Source organism: Hydra vulgaris, chromosome 09 (assembly GCF_038396675.1).
Source record: "Hydra vulgaris chromosome 09, alternate assembly HydraT2T_AEP".
Taxonomy (NCBI): Eukaryota; Metazoa; Cnidaria; class Hydrozoa; order Anthoathecata; family Hydridae; genus Hydra; species Hydra vulgaris.
In genome coordinates, this window is record NC_088928.1 from 60,589,602 (window position 1) to 60,600,000 (window position 10,399).

Below are 10,399 nucleotides of genomic sequence, written 5' to 3' on the forward strand. Positions count from 1 at the left end.
GTCTCAAAGACCGCTAGGTTTTGCTAAAATAAAAAGCTTCTTAAATTAGCAAAAGGGCACAAAATTTGCTGTTGCTCCCTCCCACTGGGTTTTACTCTTTGTTCTCAATATTACTGATCTCGCGTTAGACTCGTTTTTTACTTACTAAAGAGGGGTGCCTGAAAAAAACGTCTTAAGTATAGTTTATTTACATTTGATTCGTTATTAAAACAAAAAAAGGTTTCCAAGATTTTACCAGGAATCGAAACTGGATCTCCGTCGCCTATTGCCGCCGCATTAACCTCTCGCCCAAATACACACTTGCTTTCCCTAAATTTTAAATTTATTCAAATTATTATTAACATTTATACTTTAAGACGTTTTTTAAATGCGCAAACAAAGAGCTTTGGGGTAGTATAAAGTATCTAAGGTACCCTCCGCCTTTTTTTTTTTAAATTAAACTTTTTTATTAAGAAAAAAAAGAAAAAGGAGGGATGGGGGGGGGATATTTAAGGAGGGGGGGGGGGGTATTTGAGAAACGTACGTACTTTTATGGGGGGTGGGGACATAAAAGTACGCATGGCAACAGGGGGGAGGGGGGTCAAACTTCAAAATTTTTGGCGTACGTACTTTATAGACGACCCCTTACTGATTTTTTTATTACTAAAATGGTTAACAAATTATTTGTTCTTTTCTGAAATTAAATGTTAACAAATTTAATTTATTTTCAATTGCAGAAATAAAATTAAAAAACAAAAAGCATAAAATAAGGTAGCAAAATTTAAAAAAAGGCATTAAAACTATGCAAAACTTATACAATACTTATAAATTTTTCAATGCAATGTTATTTCATTTATAAATTAAAAAAGTTTTCATTCATTCTACAAATTAAAAAACTAGTTTTCATTCATTCTGTTAAAACATTTGTTTTTTAATGTTATGAAAAAATTGTTTTGAACTCAAAAAACATATCTACATAAAAAACAAACAAAAAAAAATAATAAATCTTTACTTATGATGTCTCTGTATTTTATAAGTAAAATGTTTCTTTAAATTATTTTTTCAATTTTATATTAGCTTATTATAAATAAGTCATTGAAGAACAATTATTAAAGTTATTTGATGAACATTTGAAAAACTTGTAAAACAATACAGATAAATGGTATATTAAATAGGAGAATGACAAAGTCTTTAAATAAATATTACCTAAAAACACATTTTTTAAGTAAAATTTAAATGTTAAAGTTAAAAGTGTTAAAGTAGTTTGTTAAAAAATATATATAAAAAAAAACACCTTTGGTTTTTTGAGCAGTGGTAAAATAGTAAACAAGGTATTTTTAAGTCTTGAATTTCTTACAAAAACCAGACTTTTTTTACTTTCCAACAGAAAGTCTTAAAAACTATTGTGCACTAAAACATAGTTATTTAAAAAACTAAATTAAATTACAAGAACAGTTTTCATATTACTAATCTCTATTAAGTTCTTCATTAAAATTGACTATAAAAAAAAATTTTGGAAACTTTTTTGATTTTTGTGGGGATCTGCTACATTAAGCACTTGAAAGGCAACACCAAGCATGTTTCTGCGACACAAAAAGAAAACAGTTAAAATTAATTAATTACAAAGAACAAATCTGGGCAGGTGAATTATGCAAGAAGAAATATCAAAAGTTGTTACAAAGTCTATTAATATTTGTAAAAGATTAAACGATTCTGTGGTCATCATGATTTTCTATGTTTAATATTTTTAAGTATTATAGTCATGATTTAAACTATAGATTGATAAATACAAAAAAATAAATTCAACATAAATTTTAACAATAAATATATTTACAATTTGAATATGTATGCTCCTGAATATTTAATTTAATTTTTATATTCTTCAAAATAGTATCTATTAAACGTTCTTTTAGCATCTAGTAATATCTTTTATATATTATACCAATATTTTTTCTTTTGTTAATAAAACCTTTGTATACAAAAAATAATTTTCTTTTCATAGAATACAAACTTAACAACCATTTTGACTGAAATACTAAGGCAAATCACAAAAGGCAACAAAAAGGAACTGAAATAATAAACTAATGACTATGTTGAAAAACTGGCCAAAAGCTCTTGGCTTCCAATATCTTCAAAACTATATGCCAAATCAGAAAGTTCATCTGGAGTAGATAGATCATTTAGATCGATATTTAAAACATGTGTTGGTTGAGTGCTGATTTGATATTCTAACTGACTTTTTGTTAGTTCATTAATTTTTTCGATTTGTTTTAAGAAATCAATATTATCGTCAACTTCATTCTGCATTTTAATTTTCATTGCAAATTGTGAGGTATCATCTTTAAATAAACTTGGCTCATTGTTGAATTGTGAGGTATCATTTTTGAACAAGCTCGGTTCATTATTGAATTGTGAGTTATTCTTGAAAAAATTCGGCTCATTAAATAAAGAACATAAGTTACGTTTTGCTTTCATTTGATCAAGTTTTCCACTAAGTCCATTAATGGAAGAATGTTGCGGGGTTAACGGATGATAAGCACTAACATTTGTCCTGTTCATCGAGGGAACAGACTGACAACGATTAGCTGCATAAAATTGATTTCGAGCTAAAAACTCATCGGTAGCAAATTTATTAAATTCAATTTCAGAGGGTGACATCATATCTGAGTACCCTGACTGAGTCGCAGAATCATAAGGCTGACCTAATGAACAAATTGAAGAATTGTAAGGATGAATAGCAGATTCTGTTGAAAAATCGTACGGCCTATAAATTAGATTAAACAATTAAAAAATTATTTAAAAATAAAGTAACGGAAAAAATTTCAGAAAACTAAAAACTATTAGATATTAACACTCCCTGTGGGTACAAGACGTATTTTACACGTCTATAAAATGTAATACATCTTATAGACGTCTTAAACACGTCTTGTGATGTTAGGTAGCTTGGAAAACAAATACTAACTGTGTAGTAGAAAGCATCGTTTTTTGAGCAGATAACACATGTCGTTGAACAAAAGAAGCTGTATTAAATTGTCGTGATGAATAAGGTGAATTGTTTTTAACAGATTTTTGACGTAACTTTTTAGGAGTTGTATTGCTTTTAAACGGTGAAAATTCCTCTGAAGAACATTTCTGCGATGCAAAGAAGCATGACCGTTGATTTAAATTGATATCATGATTTTCATCATTTAAATCAAGCTGGTCTTCGGTTGGAGTTAAAATACTACAGTCGTCATGAGACAAATGTGGAGATAATATATCAGTTGGGCACGCTTTCTTCGGAGCCTAAAATGCAGCAAGTAATTTGCAAATTTAAAAAACTTTACTATAAAGAAAACTTAACAATTAAAACTTTTAAAACCTTAAAAGTAAAAATAGTTTATTTCTATTCTTATTAAAAACTTTATATTTTATACTTGAACTTATTTTTTTTTACTTTTATAGTAAAATCATAAAATGAACAATCTAAAATCTCTGAAAGCTAAATCCAGTCCTAAAGTCTCAAAATTACAACCTTAAAGTATTACAAAGCTTCAAAATTCTCATCGACTCAAAATTAAGCTATAGAATACATGAATACATAAATTATACAAAAAGTATTAACAATAAATAGTTTTGAAATTTAATAGTTAGCGCACTCCATTGGGAAGCTTCAGAAAAGTTCTCCTCTTATTGTGCTTGTATTTATTCTTGATAAGTTCAGTTTATCAATATTTGTATTCATAATACTCATTCATACAACCTTTTTCTAATCTTTTTTCTAAATTTGACAAACTGAAGTTTATCAGTTGTTTCTGATGATACATAACTTTGTAACATATATGTAAAGGATATATTGAAACAGTTTAATAGTAATGATTGTTTTTTTCTGTTTAACACTAGGTATTTTACTATTTTAAATCATTAGAAGACCTGAATCGATCATAAATATGCAAGACACCTTAAACAATAAGCTATGAAAATGCTTCATTCCTGTTTACAATAAGTAATGAAGATTCCTGCTAATCAACTTAAAGTTGTAATAAAAGGCTCCTTGGGGTTTGACAATGCAAACTAAAGCACTAACAAAAACACATTCCATGTGCAACATGACACTGTTATTTTACAGCTCTTGATAAAATCAGCATCTCTGAGAGCTACACAGAGTTCAAAAAACCTTACTACCAGTCATCCTCAGAACCATTAAACTGAGTTTTAGAGCTCTCATTAAGAGATAATAGTAAGAGTTACACAGCCACTACCAAGAAAGAACAAGCAAAAATTTATGTAATCCATATGTGTAGTCAAGAGCAAAAACATGCATTTGGATAGTAAAATATAACTTGCATTATGCTGCTACCAGGGTTGGGGTCAAGCCTTCTAACAAATATCTCTTAAAACAAATTTTTTAACATATTTTAAGTGTTAAAAATAAAAAAAACAACGAACCTCTTGGTGTTTCCTAAAAAAACACTGGTTAACCTAGTATATGAAACTAGTTACGGAAAAGTACATTTTAATCAAATAAAAATATTTAAGAAGTTTGTTTATTAAATAAAATACGAATACAAATATGCCAAAAGGGCCATTTTTACCAAATACAAATTTAAATTCTAATACAAATACGACCTCAACCCTGGCTGCTACATTTACTTATTTATGCACATACATGTGTAAATATACATAATTTATAATATATACATAATTTATGTGTATATAAATAAGTAATACATGTGTGTGTAATTAATACATTAGGTGTATATACATAATTAATACATGTGTATATATACACAATTTATAATATATACATAATTTATGCATATACATATTTTTTATTTCCAAATTTTTCATACACACATACATGTTGTTTTTTTTTTTGTATGTATAATGTTTCTCGGAAACCAAGATTTTTATAGTTGTTCATATTAATAGAAATAAAATATAATAGTGAATCAAAAACAACTTGATGTTGAATCTTTATTTACACCTTATTAACAGCATTAGGACAAAACAAGTTTACTAAATTTCTATGTGATCAAAATAGAAGTTTGCACATTTGATATTGATTTTAAATCACCAGTGGACAAGACAATAAAAATGGCAAAACCTATATTTCTTATTTGTGCATATGATACTGACTTTAAATCAATTGTGGTCAGGGTGACAAACATGGTAAAACATTTCTTTTGTTATAATATACTATTATAACAATATAATTATAACTATTATAACTAATATACACCAGTATGAAAAACTTATTTAATTACAAATTCAAATTCAAAAAAATTCAAATCTCAAGAAATCTTCAAGTTTCCAAAGGAGAGATAGAAACATTTTCCTAAATTCAACAAGTATAAATCTGTCATTCTCCTAAAATTTACAGAAAGAGTCCCCTTTCTGTAAATTTTATGAAAAATGGAAGATTTATACTTGTTAACATATGGATCATTTTGTTAAAACAGTTTTAAAATGTTCAAGGTGAAAAAAAAACTTTTGTTTTTCACTTATCTTAGATTATTTATTATATTACTTATATCATTGCTTATTGTTTTCAAACACACACACTTTTGTACACACAAAGAAAAATAATTTTCACTCATTTACTTATATAGTAGTATGACTTACACTCACATATTTTTTTTGAGAAAATAGTTCATTTGAAAATCCTTTTTGAGTGTGAGGAACAACTTGCACTGTATCAGTTGGTTGGGTTATATTTTCTTTATCTCTCTCTATAGATTTAACATTTACCAAAGAATTTATATTAACTCTAAAAAGAAATTATAAAAACATTTATAAATGAACTTTATAAAAATTAATACACACATAAATACGTGTATACACATATGCTCTGTGTGTGTGTCATATATATACATACATACATATATATATATATATATATATATATATATATATATATATATATATATATATATATATATATAGATATATATATACATATATATATATATACATGTATATATATATACATGTATATATATATACATACATATATATATATATATATATATATATATATATATATATATATATATATATATATATATATATATATATATATGACATATATATAACCAATGGACTAAGAAAATCATCCAAAATTAAACACTAACTATATATTAAGTACCTGAAATGTAAATCAGCTAAAAGTAAAACCACTACCATTAGAGTTCAAAAGACAAAGAAAAAATTTGAAAAAAAAGAATAATACTATCTTGACTTAGTTGAAAAAAACAAAAACAATTTGAAACTCTGATAGTTTTAAGTGAAATCATGGTAAAAACTAAAACTAAATCAGGTGCTTTGTCTAACAATATTAAAGTTAATAAAATTTATATATTATATGAATTGGATAAAAATTAAATTTATATGCTTGGAGCATATAAATTTATATGTGCTCCAAGCGAGATATCAGTTGAACTAAATGAGCATTTTATTTTAGCGGGCCTAACTTAGAAAAAAATGTCCTATATACTTGTAATTCTTTTGAATTTTTACCTCAAAAAACAAAAAATTTTAATTCCATTGAAATATCTTTTCAGGAATTTGAAACTGCTTTTAAAACGATTAAAGCAAATAAAGCAATAGGATTCGACAATATCAACAGAAACATCATTATAAATAACAATACAATTACTTACAATTTTATTAAACTTAAAACCATCCCCTCCTGTGTCCACAAGGAAATTTTCTTAATCAACTTAAAATTGCCAACTTAAAAGTAACGCCAATATTCGAAGGAGGGGATGCAACTAATGCAAATAACTATCGCTCTATCTCTGTTCTTCCTGTATTTTCGAAAATTTTAGAGAGAACCTTCTATAGCAAAATCAACACTCATCTTTCTGAATGTAGTATTAACGAGTCATTTAAGTCTGAATATACATTAGGAATTTTTATGGATTTATCAAAAAGCTTTTGATACTATAGACCATTAAATTCTTATTAAAAAGCTCGACTATATGGAATCACAGAGGTCATTTCAAAATGGGATAAGAGTTATTTAAATAATTGTGCTCAATATGTACCTACAGGCGCTAAATCACAAAAATATTACTAAGCATTAGTTATGGCTTACCACAAGGTTGTAGACTTGGACCTCTTATTTTTCTTATTTATCTCAATGACCTCCATAAAGCATCCAGCCTGAGGACAGTAATGCCAATGACACAAATTTATTTTTATTGCACAACAAAATTACTTTATTATTTAAAATTATGAATTTAGAATATAAAAATTATGAACTTGACAAAACTAACTGAACTCTATTTCACCCACTTTCCAAATAAAAAATTAATACCGTACAAAACACTATTCATTGATAATATTCAAGTAAAAAGAATAAAAACTACACTATTTTAAGGAATATAAATTGATGAAAATCTTACAAGGAGACAGCACATTTGTAATTCAATTATTTACAACCTGCAAGCCTATATTGCTATTATATTATTTGTCTATATCATCTTTAAAAATTTTTTGGTAAATTTTTCACTTAAAGTTATTTTTTTATTATTGCAAAATGCTAACTTCTTTATTTACTACGTAAAATATTCAACATGTAAATAGGGAACACGCCATTTTACAGTGGTTCTCAACAATAAGACCTTGCGGTCTTCTACAAGTTTCCTTGGTCTTTTTTTTAATATAAATATTAAAATTTTTTTTTTTAATTGTTAATACTAATTTATTTTAGCTGGCAAGTTTAATGAAATAACAATTTAAATGTAGTATAGAACCAAAAAATAAAAAAATAAAAAAAATAAAAAAAAATAAATCGCATTATAAAATGTAATGCTTATATACTTATGGGCCTCTAAATCAAGTATATATGGTAATATCCTGCAAAAATAGCCAGAACGCCACTGATTATAACTTTTACATAAAATTAAAAGTTTCATATAAAACAAACTTTACATAAAATTAAAAATAAATATATACTCACATACATATATAACAAATAATTAACATATGTTATTATTGTTTTTATTATTATTGTTATTACTATCATTATATATTTAATCTACAACATAAAATTTGAAAAGTAGAACAAGTAACCAATCCCTGTTAGATTCAAAACAAAATTTATTTGAGTTTTGCTCTTAATATATAAATTTAATATTTGAGTTGAGGTTATTGACTATTTTATGAGCCTTGCTAATTAATGTCACAATAATTGGTTAGCTGCGGATAGCTTATTTCACACTAAGTTGATGTTTATGAGCACAGCAGTCAAAAGAAATTTTTCTGTACTAATAGTTAATATAATTACAAATAGGAAGATGAAGATGAAATGATTCTTGGAATGAAGTTTGTTTGAAGATAATAAAATCAGCCTAGTTTGTTTTTAAAGATGTTGATGTGAGTACTGTTGGATTCATTTATATTTATGAGGTTAGAAGTTAGTAAACTCCAAAAGCACACTCAAAGACCACACAAGAACTCAGATAACATGCTCTGATTTGGATTCTTTAATAAAATGTATTTTGCCTTTTATTTTAAAGGCAAAATACAAATGATTAAAGAATTTTAAATTATTTAAAATTCTTTAATCATTTGTATTTTGCCTACAGTGGTTAGACAAAAATGAGAATTTTAAAATTATTTTTCATTAGGCAGATAAAATTTTCATCAGAGTTAAAAAATTTTAGTTGCCTAACCTTTTGGAGCATAAAAAGGCATTTTAATTTAGAATAAGAAACATAACAATAGAAGTTTTTGTTAACCAATCATAATCATTTTTTATTAATACAATGCATTGTTCTCTAAATGCATTGTTCTCTAATTATCTAACCAATGATTTTAACTTTTTTTTCACATTAAGGCCAATTAAAAGAAATTATTTCATTGGCAAATATAAACATTTATTTCACTGTTTAATAAACAATAACAATGAACTATAAAAACAAATATAGAATCATAGCAACAAATTATCTTTCTGCAATATGTAGTATAATAGCAACAAATTCTCTTTCTGTAATGTTGTTTTAATGTCGTTTCAACAAGTTTGAGTAGTCATGACACAATTGGATCCATCAGAAAAAAATAGTATCGTAGCAACAAATTCTCTTCCTACAATATGTTGTTTTTATGTTGTAAATAGTTTGTGCTTTAACTCATTTATTTCAACCATCGATCAATCTTCACATATTTTAAAAAGTGAAAAAATGAATCCACCTTATTCATCATTTATTTATGTACTTGACTTCCCTGATTAAACGTTTTATTTCAACTACAATCTTCTCAAATCCTGAATATTTGTTCCCTGATATATTTTGGAATATATTCTTTCCTGATATTTGTTTAAATAATAATCTTGAAGGACTGTTTTGACTTTAAAGATTATCTTTAAGTATTATTCTTTGTAAGAGTTTAAAAAATATATTTTAAAACATAATTGCATAAATTAGTTATACAAATTATTCAATACATTGTAATTTATTAAAATAAAACCTTTTATATGTTTATCATTTTCATATGCTTATTATCTAAGTTTCTTTTAATTACAAAATGACAAAACATCAAAATAAAAATTACAGAATGACAAAACATCAAAATGTTTAGAAATTAATGAAGAAATTAACTTATATGCTGAGATGGTAAAGCATTCTAATCATTTATGACACGGTTTGTGAAATAATAAAATCCTAAAGCACAATTCAACACATTCTGGTTTTCCAGACAATAGTTGTGGTCACGTAGAAATAAAAGTTGAAGTAAAATATTGTAGTTGAAGTAATAACATCAATAATTTTACAATCATCATCATTTGATTAGTGATATCATCAGGGAGATAATTAATAAAAAGAGAATAAATTCTTGAAGGCCAAAAACTAAACCTTGTGGTACACTGCATGTGTTACTTTATTTGCACTAGTTGTTGGATATTAGTTTTAGCTGTGGCAATATTGTTTTTTATACATATGGCTACACCTCCACTGTTTTGATCTATACAATTGCTACAGTGTAGTTGGTAACCAGTGAGTTGCGATATGTCAATATCCAATATGTCAATAAATGAAGTTTCCACATAAAATTGTGAATCAGGAGCCTCTTTTGTACTTTAATTAAGCCTCATCTTTTTTATTGCTGTTAAAAGAACATAACTTAGCAGTTTGAATTCGTTATATTTGTTGTCATTGATTCTGGGTGTTGGTGCTGATGTAGTATTAGTTGTTGTTGACATTGAAATAGATTTTGCTGTGGTTATTTGATCTTTTTGCTGTTTAGTGATCCAGACTGAAGTTTTCTGGCTACTCGATTTCTCAATTACGTTGTATCAATGCACCAGATGGTCCCAGAGCATTTGTGGATTTTTATACTTTTTTTTATGTTCATTATTATTATATTATCTTGCCAATCGATTGCTGCCCATTAATAATTATTTAAAATACAAATTCACTCCTTATAATAAGGCAGT

General features: G+C 26.2%; 1 protein-coding gene across 3 annotated transcripts in view; it reads right to left on the reverse strand.

Moving 5' to 3' along the window:
- Nucleotides 1–1,776: 1,776 nt before the first annotated feature.
- The window catches only part of LOC100203591 (uncharacterized), a 36,141-nt gene continuing 27,518 nt past the window's right edge, over nucleotides 1,777–10,399 (reverse strand). Inside the window, exons 9-11 of one of the 3 annotated variants that reach the window (XM_065806241.1) lie at nucleotides 5,590–5,728; nucleotides 2,942–3,264; nucleotides 1,777–2,743 (exon numbers count right to left, since the gene is read on the reverse strand). In XM_065806241.1, the coding sequence (XP_065662313.1) occupies nucleotides 2,068–2,743; nucleotides 2,942–3,264; nucleotides 5,590–5,728 (1,138 nt within the window). In that variant the 3' untranslated portion in view covers nucleotides 1,777–2,067. Of the gene's footprint in view, nucleotides 2,744–2,941; nucleotides 3,265–5,583; nucleotides 5,729–10,399 lie in introns of all 3 variants that reach the window. The other 2 variants (XM_065806240.1, XM_065806242.1) reach the window with 2 other exon arrangements.